Raw genomic sequence first — 27,260 nt, 5'->3', positions numbered from 1 at the left:
ACTGCTGCTGTCAGATAACCATGGAGATCAACTAAAATGCTCTTTTTCATATTCACAAGCGGCATTCTTATGGCCCAGCTATTGATATGCGTGTCAAGATTCTCAAATTGAATGTGCAGGTGAGGGGTGAGATTAACACAAATGCATCATTGCTTCGCCCCAAGTGGTAAAAGATAATGGAATAAACAAACATGGAGAAATCTGAACAACAGAAAGAGCCGAATCATTTAAGTCGAAACCTTAATCTCTTAAAAAATTGTTGCATATGTGCCTGTGTGTGTGTGTGTGTGTGTGTGTGTGTGTGCTATGAGTGTGCAGGTTTTGATACAGACCTTGCTAAAATCCTGGAACCGCATTTTCTAACTGTGTGACCAAGCTTATGTTTATTTATAACAAAGGAATGATAGCGCTGCCTTTTATAAGACTTTAATGAGAAATAAATTACTTCCAAATAAACGATTGAGTTCAGTATTCAGCACTGTCCCTGTTCGTACCCTCACCTCCTTCTCCTGACAGTGGCAACTCAGTTTGCCTTTGGGAATTTAAATCTCCCCAGTCTCATGCAAAGTTGATGATACCCCAAATCAAGATGTCCAAAACTTCCTGGGTACGAGATGGACACATGCCCGAAGATAGGCCAAGAAACTGTCCAAGAAATGTGAAGCTGAAAGAGAGGCCTATGAGACAGCAAAACGGCTGGCACTGGTCCATCCCACGGCCCCATCCTGTAGGGACTGCCTGCTCATTCTCACTGCTCACACTGATAGACAAACCTTTACACCTGTCTTCTTTGAGACTGGACGTTCAATGTTCCCTTTAATTCTGTGAGCTATCCCCAATTATTTCAATACATGCCTTTTTGTTTCCGTTCCCTCTGGCCAATTTCTGTTGATTACAATTAAAGAATGCTTCCAGTAGAGTACAAGATAAATAAATATTAGCTCCCTAATCTTTCGACCTCATGCATTGTTCCCAAAGACTCACACCAAAAACATTATGGATGTCGTCGTCTTCTATTAATCAGACTTTTCAACGAGCATTTTAAATGCGGAAAATACTGCAAGGGACAAATCAAGAGAAATGTAATCGTCAATAAGCTCATTTTACCTGGAGTCTTCCTAAAAGCTAACTCCAAATATCTTTCCTCTGAGTACCATTCTAATTTTACAGCAATACAATAAAAGATGAAAAAAACGGCTCAAATAAATGAGGACTCTCCTACTCAACCAGTTTTGAAAATTATCTCTGGATAGATATTATGTACACTAGCCTAATAAAAACACATTTTTCATTTTCACCATACCTGAACATATGATCATTTAAAAAAATTAATGATAGTTATATTAAATTGAGTAGCATTTTGAAATAGATTACAGCTCATATTTTCCTCATGGAATTGATTTCTGCTGCTTTTCAAATGAAACACTACTGTTCTGTATGTACCTGGCTTGCTAAAATTCTTAGAATAATCAGATACCAATAATTTAGATCAAAATAATATGTCAAATATACACATGCATACAAGCTACTTACAAAAAAAGCACTGAATTATTCAAATACCCCAAATGTGCTCAGACTAGTCACACTACATAATGTAATATCTGATACTATTTTATCTCCTTTTATCTAAGAACATACAATAGCAAGAATACCAAAAGAGCCTGCAGGTAAATATTATCCCAGTATCCTTGAACATAAACACAAATGTCGTGCTGTACTTAAACTGGTTAGAAATGCTGAAAATGAGCCTCATTAATTTTTATTCACCTCTCTTCTCATGGGCTCTTACTTGTAATAACATTATGTTGCAATTCATTGGCTATTGTGGGCATAGGGGCTTTGGGCTCGCTGTGCTGCCCACAGAAATAAATTAGCTGATTTCATAATAGAACACTAGATTCTGAGGCCATAACTAAATAAAATAAAAACAGATTTTGCATAATGTTTTCTTGGCTTGTCCAAATCCTGCCATCCTCATTCCCTGTTTTTGCCATCACTCCCTGAAATGAAGTTTCACGTCCAGTGAACTCTTAGTGGTGATTCTTTATCTGACAATTTGCCATGTTACAGCTCTGGAACTATCCCGTGTCATATTGTTTAACTTTTATGGGATCTTACTCTTTCAACCAGATTGCAAGTTCCTTGAGGTCAGAGGGAATGTTTTATTCATCTTTGTTTTTCCTGTCAGTGTTTTCCCCAGTGTCAAGCATAACGCAGGCTCTTAATGTGATGATTCATTTATCAGTCCACCAATGCTGACATGAGGCATGAACAGTCCTCCAGACTCTTACCTGCTCTTACCGTTTTACCAGCTTATTGATGAGAAACACAGAGGTGAAGTTTCTACGCTTCAGAAAGATGATCAGAAACAGAGCACAATCTTTCCTTTCAAGTTCAATAGACACAGCATGATATTTGGTATGTAGGGCCAGAATTTACATGAAATGATAAACAACTGGTCCAAAAAAAGAAAAAAAAGAAAAAAGCCAGAACCTGCTGATCCTTAATTATCCACTTTTGCTTTCAAAATGGCCTCTTATTTGTTTTCTGGCTAAGTAACCTCGGGTATCATGTAATTTCCACTTTGGGCTTCTAGTTTCTATTTGGTAACAGAGGAAAACAAAGTGTACCTGAAACAGTGGGCTAGGTAATCTGTCTGGCTGCTAGGCAAGCGAGATCAAGGACATAACATTTCACCTGGTGTTGTATTCTGCCCAGTCACTACTGTGCTCTGGGATCGGTTAATCTTTCCGCCTATTGCTACTACACCTCTAAGGAGCCCAAAGGCTCGAGGGTGGTGTTCAGTGTCCCATTCTTTTCTTAAGGAAAGGGCAGATGCACAGAGAAGAGTTATGCATAGCTTTTGGCTAACTCCAAAATTAGGTAAACATTTTAAAACGCTAGGCAAGGCCGGGATCATGTGGAATGAGGATCTCCATTTTACATTGCTGGAGGCAAGTCAATGTATTTCTTGCTAGAATTCTAATCTCTTGCAGCACACATCAGTAAATATTCCACATATAAATGAAATATGCTAGGTTTCAGTATTCTACTACAAAGCATGTTAATAAATTCAGAGGCTAATTATCCAACTTCCCATACTGTTTTACAATTCAAATCCTAGTGGCCTAATTTTAAACAATTACAGTGGAACAAATACTGCTTTTCCATTCTTCTAAGAACTCGGTACAATATTTCTAAATGTGTAGAATCACAAAGCTTACAATTGTAAGACTTCAGGCTCCATCTCATTCTGGAGAACACCTCCCAGGACCGCAAAAGACTGCACTGTCTACCTATGCATTGGCGTTTGTGGAAAGGCTTACATTTTGGTAATTACTTGAGTGCCCAAGGCTAATACACATTTATGTCCATTGAAAAATTACATAATATTTTCTATACATTGGAACATATGTGAATACAAAATAATCTTCAATATAGGTTGCCAGCATAGTTACTTGTGAAATATGTCTCCTTTTACTGATATTACTGTGTTTCCCCGAAAGTAAGACCTAGCCAGAAAATCAGCTCTAATGCGTCATTTGGAGCAAAAATTAATATAAGACCCGGTCTTATTTTACTATAATGTAAGACTGGGTCTTGCATTATTTTTTGCTCCAAAATACGCATTACGGCTGATTGTCCAGCTAGGTCTTATTTTTGGGGAACAGGGCATTGACTTCGAAATAAAAATGGCATGAAAACACAATTACTTATAATAATAGCAATGTAAAATGATACTACTTCCTAACAAGTCATAATTGACAGTTTAAAAGCATCGGTTACTTTCCCTTTCTTATTTAATCCTCATAAAACCAGGAGTAAAGCAGGGATAAGCGTTGCTTTTCCTTTCCACTGGTTTATATGGAAACTTAGCAGGCTAAGTGACATTCCCTAGGTCACTTGGCAAATAGCAGTGCTGGGAAGAGGCCAGTCTTGCCGAGAAGGCACAGGAGTTCACATCTACTCACCACACCACAGAACGAGGAGACTGGTTTACAGGATATCATAAATGGATAGGGAAGGAGAAAGATGTGAGAGACAAATCCAGAAAAATGTGAGCTATGAATGACTTTGCTGACCTTATACAAAATGGCATAAGGTAAATAAATGTTTTCAAGAATACAAGTATTAAACGTAAGTCAAGAAGCTAATTCTACAGAAAGCAATAGAAATATTCACATACAAAATAACATTTTCGTCCACTCTGAACAAAGTCTGTCTCTCTCTATTTGTGAGATTGAGGGGTTAGAGAATGAGAAAAAATAGTACTAACCTGAACTTTTAGGTCACTTTCATTAGTTTTAAGAAAATGAAAACAAGGTAGATATATGGGGCCGGCCAGCTTCTCTCACTGATGAAGGTCACAGAGGTCTTTGCCTCCAAAATCAGCAGAGGTCACCCTTTGCCCTTTCTAGCTCTGTGCTTTAGGGAGCATACCAGGAGCTCACTCCATTTCTAACCCACTCCATTTCTAACTCACTTGAGCCAGCTCCTCCCTCTTCTTCCCCAAATTATTATACACTACTTTTTTTTATTCAAATAAAATACTACAAAAAGTGAAATATTTACTCTGCAAATCTTTAACAGGATGATGCATAAAGAAATAGGTAAAGGAAACATAAGAAACAGGATAAAAATATCAATGCAATAAGTCAAAATTTCCTTAAATCCTCTCATTCATTAAGTACTGAATTATGATATTTACTAGTGCATCTCTGTCTTTTTCCACAGCACCAACTTCAGGACAGCATTCCCTCTTCCTCCCCATGAAATTACGTGACTGAAGCCGAAGTCAGACGATCCTAAGTAGCTGCCTACACTTGTGCTGGGTCGATTGTTTGTGAGGGAAGGAGACTTAACTGCGTCACTAAGCGATGCGAGGTGAGAACGAAACCCACATTCAAATTTGTGCCAGTCGAGCAGAGGTAGTGGATGGAGTTGAGCTTAACGCACTGAAGGCTGGGCCATTACAGGGCGGAGGGGAAGGCTCATTCTCTCTGGTATGTGTATGATTCACAAATATTCTAATGCACAGATTATATCTTAGAAAAGGTTTATGATCACTGCATTTAAAATACAGCCATCTATGTAGCCTGCATTTCTTATATAGATAGGGAAACGATGACCATGACTTCAGTTCTGAAATAAGAATTGCGTGTATTTTATATCCATTCTTTACTAGGCTATAATATTAATGTCAGACAAAGGAGAAGGAAAGAAGAGATAGGTAGATAGATAGATAAAGATATATATATATATATATATATGGGCTTATAATTTTAGGGAGATAAAATTTATGAGCTTTTCTGAACTGATAATCATTGTCTAAATTATAGATATTTTTCCATAACACATTGTAGTCAATGTCCAGACATAGCTCAGAAGTTAGATCAAAAGCACTTAGAATTGTTAAGTATCAGTTAAACCTAAAAGGCTGTGGGTAGCTTATAAACTGAACATATCTGAATATAAAACACTGATTTTTTTTATACTCCATAGACTTTGTAATCAAAATCCAGACTGTCACATTGAAAAGTCTTACTTATGAACCCCAATTATGACCTGTAACACAATGTACTTCAAGCATGTTCTATACATAACATTCACTTAAAAAGACATAATTTATCCTACATACACACACAAACACTTGCACACACAAGCACATATATGTAGACTTCAGACTGTAAGTTATAGGTAAAAAGTGTGAAATGGAATAGTATGATACTTTGAAATGCTCTAGGACTAAATTATCTTAGTTCTAAAGAGACTGGTTGGTTGTAACAATCTGCCTAGTCTCTGTACAGGACTGCTGAAAGGACATTTTAAAAATAATCCTTCTATCTAGATAAGGCATTATTTCATTTTTTATAAGTGAAACTAATAAAAAACCGAGTAAACATATACTATCCAAATAGACCAATATGAAAAAAAAAAGATTAGTCTAAAAATGAATCCCTAATTCCAATTATTTATACAATTAGTTTTCTAGCACATGCATAATCCTATAACTAGGACATGCATCACTTCATCTCTGAACACAGTTTGCTGTGAAAGAGCTCAGGATAATTGGTTGAAAAGAACACCAGCTATGTCTTGTGGATAATAATGGATGCCTCACAATACTGCTACATAGTAATGGCCTTGGAAAATCAGGTGACACGTGTTGAATCAGGAAAATGTGAAGTTGGGCTGGTCCTGTTTCACTCTTGCTGCTATGGCTCAATACGTACACAAAATTGGATTTGATTTCCCATGAACCCAAAGCATCATATTGTGGAAACGTGCGTGAGGACTAAAGCACATTGTTGTAAAATCAGAGACAGAGAGAGCAGGGAGCCACTGTTACCTGACGGGGCTGTTGGAAGAATCTGGGTCATGAGCTGCCACAGTGCCGATGATGTTCCCAACCTGAGTGGCTTCTGACACCTCCATGGGGTACAGGGGTGCAGAGAACACAGGGGGCTCGTCCACATCTTCTACGATTATCTTCACAGTCGTCGTGTCACTGAATGGCCCCAAGCTTAGAAAGCGAGGGTCCGCGTCTTTGTTTGCAGCTTCTATCCGTAGTGTGTAACTTGTTTTGGCTTCAAAATCCAGGTCCTGCAAGATAGTGATTAGGAAAATTAAATCACCAATGAAGTGGTCAGGAAAGCACAGCCTTTTCATTTATGAACGTCAATCAGCCTAGGGAGGGCTCGGGCACAAAACGCACCACCAGCATTCAAAAGTAATAAATGACAATGCCAGGCAGAGCCCTCACTGCCTCCCTGGCTCCCAAACGTACCTGCTTTCGAGCAACTGAAGCCACTCTGCTGCCCTGCGCCGCATGGGCAAACGCAGGTCTTTAGAATATTATTTGAAAGACAACAGGTAAAATTTAAAACCTTTACCAGTAGTAACATCACTATAATCATCTTCAACCATGTAATTTAACTGCACTATCCGCGGGGGTGGGGGGACATTAAAAACAGAAAGAGAAGTGTACCTTTCCACTGAAGTACTTTCTCATTTAAAAGGTGACTTTCATTGATTTGGGGGATTCGGTTACAATCTTGAGGGTTCAGATGCTCCAAATGTGGTCACAGTACCATCGGGGGCGTCGTGACACTGTGCAATCTGACAACCCAGGGACTCTCCTCACTGAAGCCCCCACTGTCGCTCCCTCTGCTATTCCTCTGTCAGTACACAGGAACCCTCTCCTTAGTTGTTTTAGGTGGTTGTCAGCTACATTCCAGAGTCTCTGTTCTGTAACTTTTCAAGAGAATGAACATGCTAACGCTGTCCTCAAAAATACTGACCCGAGTCAAAGAGCAGGGTAGCTTAAAAAAATACACACACACACACACACACACACACACACACAGTGAAGTTTTTGTTAGAATAACGTGCTTCTCTTTTTTCAAAGGGTACAGTCACAATTTTTTGCGATTTTCAATCTATCTCACGACTGAAAAAGTGCCCCCAAATAGTCTTTACAGTTAAAGATGTAAAACAAAAATTTTAAAAAGAAATTGACAGAAATACTATCAGATACAAAGCATAACTTCAGTAATTGTCAGTATTTAATTAAAAAGCATGAAGAAAAATGGGCTGACAGGTAATGTTGAGAATTGTAACCCACATCAACCCATGTCTATGAGCATGTGTGTGCACACCTGTAGTTATGGATATAGTCCATCTCAAAATAAATAAAAGAATGTAGTTATGCAAATATGAAATAGGATATATGTACACAAACACACATACATGCAACATACATGTTGCATATATGCAACATATACAACCTGTAGGATACATACACTACCTATATAAAATATAACACATACATGCATATACTCATGTACATATATAAAAAATAAAAATATACACTGTACGTGTGATATGTGTGTGCATATGTTTGCACATAAATATTACATAAAAAGATAACATGGCTCATGTCTGGTTAATACCGAGGAGAAAATATATAAATCAATACTCAAAATCAGTTTGTATATCAGTCTCAATATCGAGACCAGGACACACTTACTGCAATACTTATTGGCTTAACATCTGTCTCATCGTGTAGATTGTAAGCTCCAGACCGTATAGTTCATCACTAGCATTCTCTGTGCCTATTATGAATTTGGTACATAGAAAGGGGTCAAAAAATTCTTCATTAATTAGAAAAAACTAGAAAGCAGCTCTCCAGGCCACAAGAGCTGTAAAACTGATGGCTGAAGTGGGAGGTGGGGAAAAAAAAGTCAAATGTACCGTTTTTCTTAACCACAGAAAACTTTATAGAATTACTGTGGGAAAATGTTTAATTCTTATCTGAGGTTTCACATGAAAATGTTGGGGCACCTGGTAGACAGCACCTGTCATGCAGGGCGGCCTGCGGGGTCTCTGCTCCTGCTCCCACTAGAACACAGGATACAGTGAGGCCAAAAAGGAACACCCACGGAGCCATAGGTAGGGGAGTCATACCACTATATTCTCGCTGGCGGCTGGGTTGGAGACACAGGAAGCAGGAGCCACACTGTTCGCAACCCTCACTGCTCCACTTACAGGCTCAGCCACCATCTTCTTGCTAGCCCCCATTTTTTTCTTTCTTTCTGCTAGCGTAGCCACAGCACTTATATTAGTGGCCAATGGCTCACTGGTTACAGCTGACGGCCAACTAGCCACAGCTGATGGCCATCCAATCACAGTTGATGGCCATTTACTACCTGAGCCAGCAGTCTTCCATGTGAGGCCGAGAGCCTGGAAACTGCTCTTTGGGGTTCTGTCCCCACAGCACCCTAAATAACACCTTATTATTAGATCGGTACAAAAGTAATTGCGGTTTCGAAGGTTAAAAATTACAAAAACCGCAATTACTTTTGTACCAACCTAATAACAAATTCAGTGCTTTTTTAATAAGGCTACCGTTTCCGTTTTCTTTTGTCTGTTACCTAAAAATATATCTATCCCAATGGTTCTCAGCCAGAGGTGAGAGTCAGAACCACTCAGTGGTACTTTCTAACACATGCCTGGCTCCTTCTAAGATTTTGATTGAGCAGATCCAGGTTGAGGCAAAGGCAGGTGTTATTTTTAAAAGGCTCATCTGGTACGTGATGCAAATCCTCTTGTAAGAAACCTGACCTCGTCATTACAATTTTCTTGGGCCTATACATATAAATCCAAAATTTAATTTGGGTGCTGCTAAGAATAAACCAAAGCATTCTTACTTATCTAAATATTAATACATTTACTTAGAAACTCTAAACATACAAATAGCTTGCGTGTGTTCTTGTATTACTTATAAAACTGACAAATTATGAGAGAAACCTTACTTTCATATATTATGTCCATGAATGACAGACCGTGTTTTTAAAAAATATCCTGTTCACCATCTCCTTTTAAAACAATTGGAAACCACCACAACTTTTAAGACAGTGATTCAGCTTTACCCAAAAGGGATACCAAGTATTTCCGAATTCAAGTAGAAATTTGACTGACTTATGAATAATTTAAAGTTTACTGAACAAATGAGTACAATTATTTTATAGCAACCTGCCTTTTTTTTATGTGTCTAAAAGGCAACAACATGAGGTACAGACATCTGGATGCCACTAAGTCCTAAAGAAACACAGTATCATGCATTATGATTGGCTGCCTAAAAGCTATTATGAAAATAGAGCAATAAAAGAATTCCTATGAAAGGCTATGAATCAAAATTACAGACAAAAAGAATTGCTGCATGAAATGATTGCCAGAGCAAATCAGAATAAGCCAGGCATCTAAGTTTTCAAAGAGGGGTGTGGTGTGATGGATAGGATTGTTAAACTAATTGAAGAAAAGGCTTTTGCAATAAAATTTTAATTCCTGTTTCTCTTTCTTATTGATTTTTACATAAGACATTTCATAACCATTAGATTTAATGAGCATGGCTATACTTGGGGAAGAAAAGTTAAAATGACAACTGAGGAAAGACGAAGGAAAAGGAAAGGGCAGGAGATATAGGTAATGTCTAAACAGGTCCCATTCAATATTTGAACCCACATATCACTGGAGACTATATGTGTAATTGGAAATGTAACCAAAACACTGTTCGCACTGTCACCCACAATAGCAAGTGATATGCAGGATTCATAAGAACTGGGTATCAGACGTGAGTGATCCCACAGAGCCATTCTGGGGGGTCTAGAAGCTGCTCTTTCATTTGTCAAGTGGCATCTCTGTCAGAGACAGTGAAAGAGACAAGCAGCTTGTTTGCTATAGTCTTTCCCAAACTATAAAATAGGATTGTTTCAAGTTTTTGCCATCAAGGGATGATAAAAATGTAGGATTAAACAATACTAAACACTGTAATTAAGGCAGGGGTTGGCGACCTTTTCCTGGAAGGACCGGACAGTAAATCATTAGGCTTTGCAGGCTACACGTTCTCTCCTACATGGAAATGAATCCCTGTAGCCATGTGCCAATCACATTTCATTTACAGGCACTGAAATTTGAATTCACGTATCATGCACACAACATTCTTCTTTCAATTTTTTTCAATCATTTATAAATGTAAAACCACCCTTAGCTCTTCAGCGGTACAAAAACAGGCAGGCTGCTGTTTGTCAATCTCTGATCTAAAGAACCCAAAATAAATAAGCTTATTTTTACAGACTGGATGCTCATCCCTTGTCCTCTCACCCTTTTTACAATTAAAATGAACTCTTCACTATAAACAGGACACTTTCTATAACCCGCTGCTCCTTTCTAACTTTTCCTGCCATGTTTTACTGAACTCTTCCAAGACCAACTATTACCATCTTTACAAGTGTCCCCTTAATCCCCTTACATAACTAGCAATAAAACGTCTTTATGTTGAGAGCTATCTACAAACAAAGAGTTTACACACATCTTTACGTGCATTAAAAAGATGCAAGGTTGGTATTACTAATTAATGCAAAATCTAAACAGCAAAGAGTTCCAGTGAAAGCCCACAATGATATGCGTACTAGGGGTAGACATTCTACGTGAACTCAGGCCACATCTGTCCCCCACACATGCCCTTTCTGCTCTAACAAGCAGGTGTCCCTTAGGCACTGAGAGCCATCAGGGCTTCATACTATGTGGAATTATCTCATTTAGGTACCTACCTACCTCACCAACCTTACAGGGTTACTGTAATCTGTTTACAAATTTAAAGCACCTGGGAGCAGTGACTGACACCAAGTAATCACTGTAGCAGTATTAACTGTCTTACTATTACACTATTTCCTGCTAGATGACGAGCAACTCAACAGGAAAGCGAAGTGTCTTTTTCTCCGGTTCCCCCATGACACCTAGGCCTGTATCATTGGCAAACTCGCTTTATAATATTTATCTCTTTAATGTAAAATAAAGTAATAACTCACAAATAGTGGGGTTTCAATAATTCCCCGACATTTAAAGAATCTTTTCAATAGTAAAAACTAAGTTAAAATATACTTTTGAATTCATTTAATAAAATCATTGCACTGCATTTTTTTCTCCCTATTGCTCGGCTCTGGTCTGTAGCCACAGATGCTGACAGTAAACTCAGTGACTTCTAGATTTTGCACTTTCGACCAATGCTGTTGTTGATGTTTCAGCAATGCATCCAAATGAAATCCTTCTGGAAATTTTTTCATTCTGTTCTTCTAATCATGGCATGCTTCCATGAGGCATGTGTGTGTGTGTGCGTGTGTGTGTACATGCACGTACATGTGTGCTGTCTAAATCTGTCTTATGCTTTATGTTCATTTTGTATGAAAGCACTAAGATTGTTTGTCATCTTTAAAACATTTCTTTCACTGGAGATGCCACCTGTCTTTTGAATCAAAGCACATTTGGTTGCTTTCAGTATCCTCCATCTTCTTAATGAAATCAATACAAATCTTTTTTCCTAAGTAAATGGGCTTAAATGAGTCTATCCAAACAGAAAAAAAAAAAAAAAAATAGCCCTCTGTCATGCGGGGGTCTCTGCTCCCGCTCCCCACACCAGAACGCAGGATATGGTGAAGCCAAAAGGAACACCCACGGAGCCACAGACAGGGGAGTCATACCACTATCGTCTCGCTGGCGGCTGGTTGGAGACACAGGGAGCAGGAGCCACACTATCCGCAACATGCCGTCCACTTCTCTGCCAACAAACCAACCCCTTAGCATAGCCACGGCAGTTATATCAGTGGTTAATGGCTAACCGGTAACAGCTGAAGGCCAACTAGCCACAGCTGATGGCCATCTGCTACCCGAACCAGCACCTTTCCACGTGAGGCCGAGAGCCTGGAAACTGCTCTCTGGGACTCTGCCCCCATACCCTCAGTCCTAACTTTCCCTTTATGATTATTTTACTCTAAATAAATCTACTACCCAGAACCTTAGAACTCATCTACAACCTTTAAAAAGGTATCTCGGCAAGAATAATTTCGTACATTTAAATACAAAAATGTTCTCAAGGTACCCACAAGTACTTTCAAAGGCAGAACACAACTCTATTAGTCACAGCTGCAGTCTTGCCTTTATTATCTCCCTTCCCTGGGTTGTGCCCAAGAAAGCCAAACATTTCCCTCAGCTTGACTCAATTTAGACAGTCTTCTCCTCGATTCTAGGCCCGTGGCCTCACTTTTCTTAGAGCCAATACTTTAGAAAACTGGTATTGTAAACCCAGGTTCTGCCCATGTCAGATGCAAATGTTTTAAAAAGCCTCTTGCCATTTCATAGCCCAGAAATGTCTTCCTCCGGGAACGGGGAGCTGCTGCTCTGAAATGTCATCATCCAGAAAGACAGAGGTGCTAGGGGCCAGCTGTTGTGATGGGAGGAAGGAGCCAACCTTCAGCAGGCGCCCCCAGGTGTCACACTACCTCCCGTCAGGAAGATACAACATTTGCTTTTCCTTTGGCTAAAGGCAATTTGCAAACACAGATGAGCTATGATCCACAGCCCAAGCCACCTCCCAGCTCTTAAAATTCTTTAAGAACAAGTTGAGTTCAGGTGGCAGGTATTCGGGTCTTGCGTCCCTATTGCAATATCCTTGAACTCTGTCTTACCTGCTTAACTGTGTCCAATGTGATTTTTGCTTTGACAGTTGCAAGTGATTTTAGCAGCTATATGAAACTTGTACGTGTCTTGAAATTTTTGTGAATCACGAACCCTACATCCAGATTTAGTCAGTAAGTTATTTGTTATGGAGAAGATAAGGGAAAGGTATGTTCCCAATGTTATATACACAGGAGTCCAGATGTGGTTACTCCACGTGGATGTCCTCATAGAGGTCTGTGGGTTAAGAGAGAGAAGAGCTCTCAAGGTCTTGTCAGCTCTGTGTGTGCGGGGGGACCCCTAATACCTGCCTCTCTGTGCTAGACTTTGAGATCTGTGACAGGAGCCAAAATGTATTAAACTTACATCTCTCCATTAGTAACAACTGTCCTGGACGTAACAGGGATTCACTGATTGCTAAATGAAGAAAGGAAAACAAACAAACCTAAGGACAAACAACTCATTTGAAAAATAGTGAAATAAGTGTAGGCAAATTTAAACAAACACAAAAAGATTACTGGGTGTCTCCCTGTGCATTTCATATTTCTTAGAGAGCCATTATTTTAGCTTTAAAAATTATATTTTGAAACAGCTGCTTATCGGGTGCTTGATATAAATACTCGTGTTTTGCTAACAGCCTATTACCACTACATAGAAAGTATCTGGTGCTCTGTAGGTAAATTAGGACTCTGACAAAGGTATTATGAATAATTGCAAGAATGTTTAAGCCTAAAACATCAAATTACAAGAAGGTATTAGGAATAAAATAGGGATATACATATCAGGATTTCCATCATCTAGCTATAGAAGTGTCCTCTGACTTCAATGAGTACTTAAATTAACATTTTAATCTAGATATAATGAGCCCTGAACATTTTAAAAAGGCAATTCAAGCAAGTATCATATCTCATTTTTGTAACAATTTTTAAAAAACATCTAAGATCACCAACTGAATGCATATACATTTCAGGTTGTTAGTTGAACTTATTAGCACCGTAAACTGCTAAATGTATTTCCCATTAATATGCATTTTTCAGTCCTTACCATGTTTGGGTTATTATTCTAAGAGTTCTACAATATTAACTTAATTGCTCATGCTCATTGATGCTCAAACCACCTATAATATGTAACATAGCTTTTAACAGATCTTTTTGACAAATTTGGAAACTGACTCAAGGAGAGGCTGAGTTTCTCGCCACAATCACACAGATAGTGTGACTCTCATGTCTGTGTTCCCACAGACTAAGCAAAAATCAGGATGAACCGGAAGTAGGAATCTGATGATCTACAACCAAAAAGAGTAGTAGTCATTAAACCCAGGATGATGCTGAAAGAAGTGGGATAAGCTCTGTAAAACTGACGTGGAAACCAAGTCCATATTGGAATGGTGAGATTCAAGAGAGAGAAACTGAGAGCTGCTATCACTGACACACGTACTGCCATGATATATTATTTTAGCCTGAACACAGAATGTCTACATGAACCACACACATTCTTACCCAAATCTCGTTAATGAATGTCTTGCTTTCTCTTTTATTCATAACCTCCTAGACATATATTTACCCGGATATCACAGGTACCTCAAGATGTAACATATTCCAAACCACCCATGCTGAAGGGACAACACAATTATTCACCAAATTACTCATACTAGAAACATTAGAATTGTCCTTCAATTCTCTCTCCAACTTTATACACTCTTATCTATTTATGAAATATTTCTTTCTTGGAATGTTACTCATTGAAACTAAGAAAACAACACACCATGGGAAAAGACAGAAGTAAGGACACTTTTACATTATCTGTGAATTGTACTAAGCAAAAATGTAAGATAAAATTCACAGTGGACTCATGGGAAAATATCATAGACATACACATATTTTGAGAACAATGCCCTGATAAATGTTGAAATCAAAGAACACAGAAAATATTCCTAAGCAGACAGGGTTAGTCTCTTTGATCATGTCTGTCATATATTGACATTTGCATCATTCTCAACTTTCTTCAGAGTGTTGATTTCTTATTTTCCTTTTAAGACTCTACATCTATCTCTAGATGTAGAGTCTGGACTATTCAAACACAGGTAAGTTTATATCATAATAAGCAGATGACAGTCTATATACATGCACACATGTGCAAAATGATTAAAATGATGTTAGGATCTACTTATATATTACACAGTAACCATGGGTTGAATAAATTGGAAAATATGATCTGAAATTCAGAGGTTCACCAAATTACAGTTACTGTATTAATCTTATCCAGCCTTTAAGACTAAAATAATCCAAAACATACCATGCCTGTTCAAGATCAAATGAGAGAAGTATCTGCTCCATTTTGAGAAATGTGCATCCACAGCCTCAGAATTAACTGAATAAATTATTTGAATGAAAAAGGTAATGAAAAGGAGAAAAATAAATTGAAAGTGTTGTTTTGATTTTCCTCCACCACATACATATCAGCAGCATTTTTGTGAAATACTGAAATACATACTTGACTCTGGGAATCAGCCCCTCGTTACTGCAAGTAGTAGGCAACAGACACATTTCAATAACAAGATAGGAAACGCCAGAGCTTAGGAATCTGTGCCGCTGAGCCGAAGGTTCACAGGACACTGGGTATTCTACCTTCCTCCCCTACAGTGAATGGAGGTCAGCCACGTTATCAAACTCTACACAAGGCTCTATGATTGGATGGTTTTGACTGCATTAAACCTGTTTGAAGGGGATGGGTCTGAGGAAATGATGAATATACTACGGCAGAACTGGCCTATCAAAACGTAAACATGTTATTTGATAGAGTGAAAACATGAGCCACCAGTCAAGCCAGGCACCGGCAGAGACTGGATGTGTACTTATATTTCATAGGAAATGCCTTTTGAAAATGCTCATTTTTTCTTTTTTTGTACTGTGCTGTAACTCTATAGTATTTTACAGAAGAAAAATTCCACATTTAATCCCCACTGAGGTCTTATATTGAAAACAGAGGTGCATTGGAGGAAGGATTGCTATATCCTAAAGGAAAAATAAAAGACTAAAGTTCCTATAGTGAAAATTATGACACAGAAATGTAAAAAGAAAGAACTCTATGTGGAAAGAAATAGTTTTCACTCATATGAGATCATATTTATGTTTATACGTTGTGAATTTGAAAGTCCTTTGTAACTGGTGATAAAGGATATCATCGAATCATTCAGAAATGGCCATACAGGAGCTTTCACAGGGCTTTAACTGTTTAAAACAAAAGTTTTGTCATCGTTTTTTTTAAATATTCAAACTATATAATCTTCTTTATTCTTAAGATATGGAAAGGGGAATTCAATTATAAAAAATAAAATTTTGTGACAACACCTACACCAATCGTTAGCCTTGTGGAGTCTCCATTTGATCATATTAATAAACATTTTCTATATGAAACATTGGACTATTAATAACATGACTAAAGGTAATCTTTCATAATTCTATACTTATTTTTTCTAACATATTTTTTTTTTAAAGATTGTTTTTATGTTCTTCTCTCTCTCTTCCTAAGTTTACCCTATGCCAAGTATGGCATATGTTGAATGTTTCAAAATATCATCATAATTTTCTCAAACTGGAATAAATCTCATTGTAACCATGATGGTGCATTGTTTACAAAAAAGCAGAGGTTTCAAGTTCTATTAGGCTGTAGAGTAAAAATAAGTTCATATGATAATCAAGCATGGTTCACAGGTACAAAATAACCTAATTTCAATAGAAATCACTTTATCTAAAAGGACACTGGAACTCTATTATCCTAATGTGAAGTATTATTTAGAGACATTTGGAATCATCAGAACATATACATTTATGTCTTCAACAAAAATCTTGTCAACATCCGCGCGTTGCCTGATTGTAAATGTTTTCCTAGAGAGAGGAGAGACTGCAAAACCTATCAACAAATGGTGCATTTTTTGTGGACTGCCCATAGCTTCCTAGTGTTTATCTCAGTGAAAATTTAAAAATGTTCTGAGAACAATGGAAGAAGGCCTCACCTGTCTTCTTTTGTATTTTTTTGTTTTTAGTCAGAATGCTCTTGTGACTCGGATTCAGAAATCCATTCTCAGTTTCACAGATGATTCCACTACTCGGTGGCAGAGAAAGGACACTGAATTTAGGGGACTCACACATGATTTTGCAGACGCCATGTGCTGTGAGGAGTCTATGAAAATGTTTTACTGGGGATGGAATGTGGACCCCAATTTCACTGACATCTTGATAAGCAGAACTGAAAATCAAAATCCGGTCCTTGAGGACCAAAAGCAGTTGTTAGCTCTGACAGAGAATTAGAAAATTTTAGGGACAGACGTCCTTCATTCTGAGAAAAACCACTCCAAGGAGATATTAGTTTAAAAAATGTAAGCAAAGACACTTCTGAAATGGAGACGGGAGATACTGTAGGGTTCATGATGGAAAAGCACTTGGACTTGGGGCAGCATTTTAGGGATGTACACAGAGGGATGGAGATTCCACACACAACTCCTAGGAAGCTGAAACCCATGGCTGCACTGAAGGTCAGAAGCTCATATTATTGCTCTCATGAGCTATTGTGAAGCTATTAATTTTTAATTTACTTTTGTAGCTCTCATTATTGAAAGCGCTCCTTAATTTTAATAATTCTTCAATGAATTCAGTGAGAATTTCTAAGTTATGTAACCTCAGTAGTGATTCTTTCACCACTTTCTTTCAATTTGCTGTGTTATCACTCTCTCTTGTTCCCTTGGTATAAGGTAGGTGATTTTCAAACTAGTTAAAATGAGAAAAATAAAATGACATTGAGTTTTGAACAGCAATTTAAAAGGATGGATTTAAGAACTGAGGAGCTACAAGCAGGCTGTGAGCTCAGGAGCTATTAAAATAATAGTTTGGGAGTGAACCAATGAGAGCTAAACGTAGGATAATGCCAAAGAGAAGAGAACAACAACAAAATATATAGCCAAGGATGTTATGGATCACAAGGGGCAAGAAAAGAAACTAGAAACGACTTCAAGGCGTTAAACTTAACAATAATGATAGTAATAAAAGGTGCGCTGTTTGACTATGACCAGGAAAGTAACATTTTAAATAAATATTGGTACTCATTATAATACAGCCCTTTGAAAAGAAGAGAAATGCTTGAAATGAATTAGAATTATCACAGATAATTCCAATAATGAGGTTCATGAGAAATTAGAAAATATTATAATTTTCTATTCCACAGTATACATTTTATTGTAGCTGTACCTAAAATGTCATTTCATTATTACTATTTGTAGTCCATTCTTATTTGCAAATTATTGGATACATACATTCCTATTTACTAATAGGGAGTGGACTTGCAAAGGAGGCAGGAAGGTATGAAGAAGCCCTGTCACTTACATTGCTTCATCTGGTTCCAACATCCCCTTCCACGTTACACTCCAGTAAAATTGTTCTAGTTCCAATTCTCTGAACTCAACATGCTGTCTCACATGCGGAATCTTTGCACAGGTGGTTATCTCTGTGAGAAAGTTCCCCTTCCCCTATCTGGGGAAGACTGTTATGGTCCATTATTCAACTCCTTTCTTGGACCATGTTCAAATCTTTGAGAGACTAGCTGGGACAGACCACCTGACTGGCAGATGGGGCCTGAGCTCTCCTGGATACTTTGACAGAGCCTTGGGTATTTACCCAAATCCTCATGGGCACAGCTAAGTCCATGAAAAAGCCACAATGTTTGTGGAACTGAGACAACTTCATTATATTTTATTAGACCAGCTCCTATCATTGAAAGGAATATCTCTCTCTCTCTCTCTCTCTCTCTCTCTCTCTCTCTCTCTCTCTCTCTCTTCCTTGAACAAGACAAACAGTTCCTATAATTTCACTCCTCCTGTTTCCCTATTTGGTTTCAATAAGGAAGTCCAGGAGGAATTTTCCAGACTTGAAAGATGAGTGAGAGTAAGTGGGCAAAGTTGCAGAGCACAGGGGACTCCTACAGGGAAACAGGATGTCTGAGCAGCTAGAAGAAAATTTATCTTGTTTCCAGGAACAAAAAGTAGCTCAGCGTCTACCCTCGATCTCTGGATGGAACTGAGGAATGGTGGGATACATAGCAGGCAAATACCAATTTAAATAGTTCTAGGAGTCCAATAGTTCCCTGATGTCCATGTGAGAAGCTGGACTATGAGCCTTATTTAAGGTGTTTAAAGAGAACAAGCCCAGGGTTCACACAAGACCTGAGTACAGTGCCAGACGTACTAGCTGCACATAAAATGTGAGTTACATTTTGAATGAATTAATGAAAGACTTCTTGAAAATGAGAAAATTAGGGATTAATAGTTTTTCATCTAAAAACTAATGAGTCTATACCATACATTTTTCAAGTGAAAAAATTCCATAATCAGTAAGCTTGAAATTCAGAGAAAAGTAAATATATCATTTCCACTATTTTTAATCAACTCTTACAGAAACCACTTATTTCTATTTGTTTATTTAAATATCGCTAAGAATTCTGAGTTGGATTGGTTAGACACTGGAATATATTAGCAGACCATGAAAAATAATAATTTTTCAAAATGAGTTTGGGGTGGATTCTGGAAATAAAAATTAGGCTGATGTATAACCAGGTAATTACTCCAGTATCTATTATTTACTCAAATTTGTGTGGAGAAGGAGGGTAAGAAGAAAGTGTAAAGCAACATATGCTAACACTAAAGAATTTTAGCATGAAGAAAACTGTGAGATTTTTATTTCCATTTATTTCTATGTAGGTATTATCTGTATATTATAAACACCATAGGTTTGTTTAAACTTTACCTTTTTCAATTAGCAGAGTTTCAGATAACCTGTCCTAATATTCATGCATTGTATTATAATGAGTTAATAATTGTTAAACTTTGCAGAACTATACTGCTTAGGCTCACGTTAATCTGTTGCTGTAGAGTATTTTGCTTTCCAAATCTACTGGTTCTGCCCCAATACGATAGATATACATCCACATGAAGATAAAACTTAAACATCAGATCAATCTTCCATATTGGCAATGTTAGAGCAAACGTAAGCAACCATGTTAAAAGTAATAAACCATTACTCACTTCTTAGTCTAAATTATTTTTTGTATACATAGAATATTTTACCAGACTCAAAATGATACATAAAATCCAGTTAGCACTTAATAGCTAGACTTTCAAGGGATTTCTTTAAAAGTCCTGCATTTAACTTAAATGTGATTTTTCTACCCATCATAGCTAGATGGGCAACTCAGTTCTACACTTTACACAAGTTCAGAATGAACATAATTTGCTTTATTAATTCTCCAATTACTTACTGGTTACTTATGCCACAGCAATAAAACTGTGAAACTCCCCCCCATCATTGTTTCTCAAGGTTCTCCTGTACCCTGAGTGTGCTTAATTATTCCAAAACAATCACTGACATTATGGAAGGAAACAGGTACAAGAGGAGAAACAACAAAAATTAAACAGCATTCATGTATTAGAAGTGGCAGGAGAAAATAAAGTTTACTTTTAGTTGCCAGGAATTTAAACTGAAAATAACACAATTTTGGTCTTATATTTAGCATAAGAAATTATTAAAGTACTTTGTTAACTTCTCATATAATGACTAATTGATAAATCTTTATCAATTATTAAGTACTTATTAGGTGCAAAACATAACTCGGGTTGCCGTGCAGGGGTACAAATCTCTAGTATCAAAAATTAAAAATCCATTAATCTAAGTGTTTAAAAAACTCAGAATTTTTTTATCTTAATTCATTAGATAGAGAATGATTTCTTTCTTTCTTTCTTTCTTTTTTTTTTAATACCCGAGAGAGCTTCAACAATACACTAAATTTGAACCCACTAACTGACATCTCTGTGACTTATTTCGGCATTTTGACAAGAGTTTTCATTCACAACAATATTCAAAGTAAATTATAAAGTGCTGCTAATGAGATACTTTTTGGTTTGGCCTTTTAATAATGTTTTCATGCATCTAATAACATTGTAGCTATAAAAAATAACTAATGGATATAAAAATAGTAAAGATAACCTCCAAAACAATTACTGTTAACATTTTCACATTTTTTAGTGCAATGAAAAATTTGATGTAAATGCAATTTATTTTATGTTTTATTCTATGTAAATATACAATTTTCATAAATTTAAAATAGGGTTTATAAAATTTTGGATACTGCTTTTTCACATAATGTTTTTATAACTATTTCCCAAATATTTAATATGCTAAGGAAATGTCATGTCACATTATTGTGATGACGTACAAGATTCCATAATATGGCAATATCAAAAATCACTTAACCTTTTCCTCTTTTGTTGAACATTTTATAATATTTTCATATTTTTGCTGCACTAATCGTATCTTGATGAGATTGTTGAGAAAATCAAGTAAGATAAAGCCCTTATATTACTCAAAATAAAGCCTAACAGATATCGCGCATTACCTATAACAGTAATAACAATTATTTGTTATCTTTATATTATTGTAAATTGCAATTAATTTTCACCTCATAATTTTTTCAAGAGTTTTATGCTTTGAGATTAAATGTATTTTTATCCAGTTTTTTTATAGCTTTCTTTTAAACAAATAATACTATAAAACAACTACATATAATATTAAGGAGTTGACAATATTTTTTCTAATATTGAATTAAATATCTCATATTATTTATATGTATATATATACATACATACATATGTGTTTACTATTTATGGTACCCCATTATAATATATGAAATATATGTAGGTGCTCTTTAACAATACTTTCCATATATATTTAAAAATTCTGAATATGAACAGATTGATTTCATATGAGTATTTGAAAAATTTGAGTAGCAGTATACTGTATTGTGTTCCTTTTATTTTAGACAACAAAACAAAATATTTTACCAACAGTTGGCCAATCATAGTTATTGTAGCTTTTTTACACAGATTGTCACCAGCTGAGCTAAACAGCAGCTGTCCACTGGAAATAATTGCAGAAATGTTTTGCCCATTGGCCTGAAATCAAACATATGTTTTCCTATAACAACTGAAAGAGAACTTTTTATTTATGTATGTTAATTATTGAGGAGAGTTAATTACAGAGTTATATACCGGGATAGTCAGACTGGCATAAAATCTCAGCATTTTGGAGGTAGGGATTTTCATAAATATTTTAATTTTTGAAGTTTCAAAAATTTGAAATAAGAATATATTCTGGAATAATTCCTTTTGATACTTTTTCAAATTTAACACGTGTCAAAGATCATGTCTATCCAGAGGAGTGGGAGTGAAATGCTCCATTCCCCCCACATCGAATCAGTGTTGGGAACTAATTGAAACACAACATGGCAAACAGTCTTTAGTTTGGATGAGAACGATTTTCTATCTCCTTCGCACTTACACAGAAGGAATTCTGATAGGCTTCACAACTTTCCATCCTCTGTATGAATTTTTCAAGCACTTCAATTAGTATAAATCTTAAAAAAGAAAAATTGGTAATGTAGCAAGTTTTCAGCATTTTGGTTTCTATTTCCAGTTTAGTTTGATTATTTTCTTGTATGTAGAGTGCTTGTCTAGTTTGCTTATAAAAGCTTTTGGTTGATTTTAGGGTTTCATTACTGGAAAAGTCAACAAAGAAGGATAATTATCTCTCCAAGTACGTCACTAAAAACAGCACATTTCCCAATGTGCCTTAATGTTATACAACTATAGGTAAGTGTGGTGGGTTTACTCAGAGAACAGAATCAATAAGGTGTGATTACACAAATCATTCAGGATTCCCTAAGCTTCTGACACCCAAAAAGAAAAGCACAGCTTTTTTCCCTAAAAGTAAAATAACGATGATTCCATATATGGCTATTCAGTTTGTCTAATTCATTCTTCCATCAAAGCAGACATGGCTTCTCAACAGAGTCATCTCTGTGATATTACCGTCAAAGAAAATAAAAATAAAAATAAATATTACCTTCTGTATAGTAATGATTCCTTCCTGTGTGTCTCTGTCAACAGAAATCTTGAAAACCCCTAATCCATCACCATCCACAATTTTGTATTCCATTTCAGCATTAGCTCCTATATCTGCATCGACAGCTTTAATTCTGGCCACAACAGAGGCCATTGGCAATGATTCTGGGACGTTATATTGGTAAGATCCTGTAAAATTCAAAACAAAAAATGAACAAAACTTTGCACCAAGCTAAGAAAAATGCAACTATTCAGCTATTTTGCATCACTTATGCTTAATTTGTTTTTATTTTTTTTTGTAAAGAAGATGCTAAGGCAATATGAGGCATATGCCAAGTTTCATAGAGCTTCAAGTTATTTCATGGGGATGATTAGATAATAATCTGTATGTGACAGCAGAGACAGATGGCCTGAGGAAAGGCAAGGGAAGAATTTTCATTCCCGTATTTCTAGAGAAATATGCTACTTTAAATACAAGAATAAATTTAATATAACTATACATATAATATATAATCACTAAATATAAATAATTAAAATATAATTTATATAAATATTACAAATAAAAAATAGTATAGCTTAGACGTCAATCAGTGATTATAAGCCTAAATAGTTCTGATTGCTTAATGCCAGAATGTACATAATAGTTTCTTTGACTTTGAAAGTTTCAGAAAACAGGACAAGGAAGTTTTTAAAAAACGATATTAGTCTTATTTTAGTTCATAAATTTACCAAGGGTGACAATTATTTGTGTGGGTTATAGGTAGGACTGATGTGGGGCACAGAGGTACAAGAGCAGAGGCATTATTATCTAAGTAGGAGGAAAGAGAAGAAAAAAGGGAAGAATAACTTAAAAACAAAAAAAACAACTCTTTTGTACAAATTTCTCTTCAACATCCCTCAACTAAAAAAATAAATGAAGTACATGAACCATCCCCCTCAAAACTACGGAAGTCCTTAATACATTATGCTCCCTCACCATTTTTCTCCAATCATCGACTTTCTCCTGCTTCCTCCACCCTATTCCATTTCCTTGTGGTTGTTAAATGTGGTGAGCGTTCACTTTATTATAAAGAGAGAAAGATTCTCTTGGAGAGGAATACAGAAAGGAAAATGTATCTATTTGAAGGGATAACATTTTAGACTGAGAATTGTTGCTGTTTTCAAGTTTCTAAATTTTGTGAGCAGTTACTGATTTTTTAAAAATGAATACAATATATACTTAAAATTTTTGAGTGACCTTTTTCACATATTCAGAACGGCCCTAAGTAGAATCTTAAATGTTCAAGGTTAGAATAGTAACCAAATGATAGAGAAAATCCCAGCAAAAATGAAAAACCGAATGACAGCCCCCTGGCTTGCCTCACTTGAATAAGTACCAGAGGATCTAATAGGCTATAAAAGCTGTATTCTATCTTATCAAATCATGACAACTAAACCCACAAAAATACTAAGTATCAAATCTTATCATGGAAAACTCAAAGAAAAGAGGAACAGTTAATTTTACTATGAGCACAACATAATTACATTATTGTTTGTATTTTTTTTTAATGCTACAATCCCCTCCTCCCTCATTATAAACCCTCAAGAGCAAAATCAACTTCAGCTTCATTTTTTTTTTTTTTAAATGTTAAACTCAGGGAATTTGTTTTTTGTTTTTTGTTTTTTTTGTTTTTTTGGCCGGGAGATATTGAAATATCTGTTGTATAATAACATAAATACTAAAATATGTAAAATAAAAAGAAATATCTAAAGAAGCAATATTTGAAGAAAACCCAGTGACATTCATACCTACAGAGAAAGCTTCCTTCTTTGACATTATTTGCTTCTAAGATCTGTTCGTAAGAGAGCTTAGCTCCCCATTTTCTATCAAACAAACATTTTAGAGATACTGTATGTAGTTTGTACAATTTCCTTACATTTGTGAGCATGCTAAAGCAGTACTATGTACACTTACAAAAAAGCAAAAAGTCAATTAAAAGACAGTAAGATCAAATGCTTTTTTACAATCAGGACTTCTTTATCTACAGAATTTTATTCTCCTGTTTTTGATTAAGTCTAAAGTAGGGTTTCCGGGCAGGAATTCACACCCGTTTTCATGATTTTTTTTTTGCTTTCCCGTTCCTGGATCCTGGTCAGGAAATTGGGAAAATCGGCTCCTTGAACCCAGGTGGTTGGTAGTATTGACCGTCACTTTGTGGAAATGGTTCATCATGGAGAACAGAAAACAGTTTATATCTTAGGATTCAAGAACGGGAAAGCGAAAATAATTCCTAAGAACGGGCGGGAATTCCTCCCAGAAACCCTAGTCAAAAGTCACTTTTGTCAAAGAAATGAAGTTGAGGGCATGTAGTTTTCAGGTTTTTTAGATTGATTTCTTTTGAAACACTTAATGTTTGCTCAAGAAAGATGTGGTAGAATTGCTAAACGAATGTTCATTATACATAAAATGGTTAAAAAGGGTTTTGAATAAAAAATGAGAAATTCAGTATACTTCTATTTTGATCTTCAGAGATAAAGCCATATTGTTATATTACTAATCAGCAACAACCATGTAACTTACAGAATGTTAAAAAAAAATGTGTTAGAATAAAAAGATTAACATATAACGAAATGTAATAATTGTTGAGTATTCAAATAATGTGAATGAAAGAACTATATTATATGTAAGATAGAAATAATACAAAGATATGATTGTTTCTATTTATTTTCAGTAGCTTTATTATTCTATATTTCTGAATTAAAATCATACCCCTGATAGAACAAAATTGTGGGAGAATGGGGTACAATAATTATGTTTGAGAAGAATCTGGAGAAATGCTGTTTTAAAGACATTTTTATAGACTGGCAAGGAAAGCTAGTGCACTGGTGACACTGAACTAAATGGCTACTTACTTCGTGGAAAGCGAGGTGGGTTATCGTTGACATCCGTTAGGGTCACGGTGACTGACGTGGTCCCTGAGAGTCCTCCGTTTTGACCAACCATATCCTTTGCCTGAATAACAAGCAAATACTGGTCTTTAGCCTCTCTATCCATGTTTGGGAGGGCGGTCTTGATGACTCCTGTAAAATTTCAAATCCCAGTAAAAGGCATCATGATCCACTGAACTCGTACTAGTGAAGATCACTGACATAGGCAGCAAGTTGCTCTTGAGATGTTGCCTTTTGTTGTTTTGTTTATTTTTAATAATTTTCATGCATAGGGAAGACCAAAGGAATATGATACTGATATACAATATTACAAAACACAGAAAATGCTGAACTGCAGAAGGGCAGGACTTCTTAATATTGGATAGAGAAAATTGTCTTTCGTTTTTATGGAAACGTGGTTCAGGCATACCAACTTATAAATAAATAAAATGAGCTCCTTATCTAGAATAATGGGTAGTAACCATTACAAGTATATGACAATGAAGCTCTCCTTTTCCTCTTTAACCCTCCTCTCCAGAAACTGAATTCCCAGCGATGTCAAATCCCCATAACCCCTTCAGCTATGGTCCCTACTATGTCTTTTAACAAAATAATTCAAATGCTCTAGAAAGGAAAGAATGAGAGGTGTGTATGTTTAATAAGCAAACACCAATTCAAACTGTGGTTATGATGCTGGTTGAACGTTGAACCTAAAGGTCAGAGGTAAAGTACTAAAGTTGAGAATCACTGTGGTAGTACAAATGAACAAATCAAGTAGTACAAAAATATTGGTGTGTTTTAATGTTGTTCGTTTCTAATCTATTGCATTTAATATTGAAAGCTGTTAAGAATTGAGATGTATGACAAAAATTGATCTCAGAATTTCATGTTGCTTGATGGAGAAACTTAACTCAATAACCATTGTTGCAGTGAATTAATTATTTTATATTAATAACTATCTAAGTTAATTACCGTGTTTCCCCCAAATTAAGACCTAGGCAGACAATCATCTCTAACGCATCCTTTGGAGCAAAAATTGATAAAAGACCTGGTCTTATTTTACTATAAGACCAGGTATACTATAATTAATATAATATAATATAATATAATATAATATAATATAATATAATATAATATAATATAATATAATATAATACCGGGTGTTACATAAGACCACATCTTATATTAATTTTTGCTGCAAAAGATGCGTTAGAGCTGATTGTCTGGCGAGGTCTTATTTTCGGGGAAGCAGGGTATATGTAAGCATATTATGCAATAACATCTAATTATGGGATGGATTTTAGTTTACCTATGTCATATGTAAATATACAAAATAATATACATACATAATATACTTAGTATATGTACACCTAGATAATATTAAGAAAATGTATTAATT

General features: G+C 36.0%; 1 protein-coding gene across 3 annotated transcripts in view; it reads right to left on the bottom strand.

The window, feature by feature from the left end:
* The window catches only part of CDH7 (cadherin 7), a 128,912-nt gene that overhangs the window by 39,182 nt on the left and 62,470 nt on the right, over nt 1–27,260 (bottom strand). For all 3 annotated transcript variants that reach the window (XM_019729337.3, XM_074339865.2, XM_074339864.2), the window contains exons 5-7: nt 25,847–26,014; nt 22,956–23,143; nt 6,350–6,603 (exon numbers count right to left, since the gene is read on the bottom strand). In XM_019729337.3, the coding sequence (XP_019584896.1) occupies nt 6,350–6,603; nt 22,956–23,143; nt 25,847–26,014 (610 nt within the window). The remainder of the gene's footprint in view (nt 1–6,349; nt 6,604–22,955; nt 23,144–25,846; nt 26,015–27,260) is intronic.

Source organism: Rhinolophus sinicus, chromosome 4, assembly GCF_057876585.1.
Source record: "Rhinolophus sinicus isolate RSI-liver-muscle chromosome 4, RSI-T2T, whole genome shotgun sequence".
In the NCBI taxonomy this organism is placed as follows: domain Eukaryota; kingdom Metazoa; phylum Chordata; class Mammalia; order Chiroptera; family Rhinolophidae; genus Rhinolophus; species Rhinolophus sinicus.
Note: the sequence above shows the minus strand (reverse complement) of the source record. Positions and strands in the feature narration are given on the sequence as shown.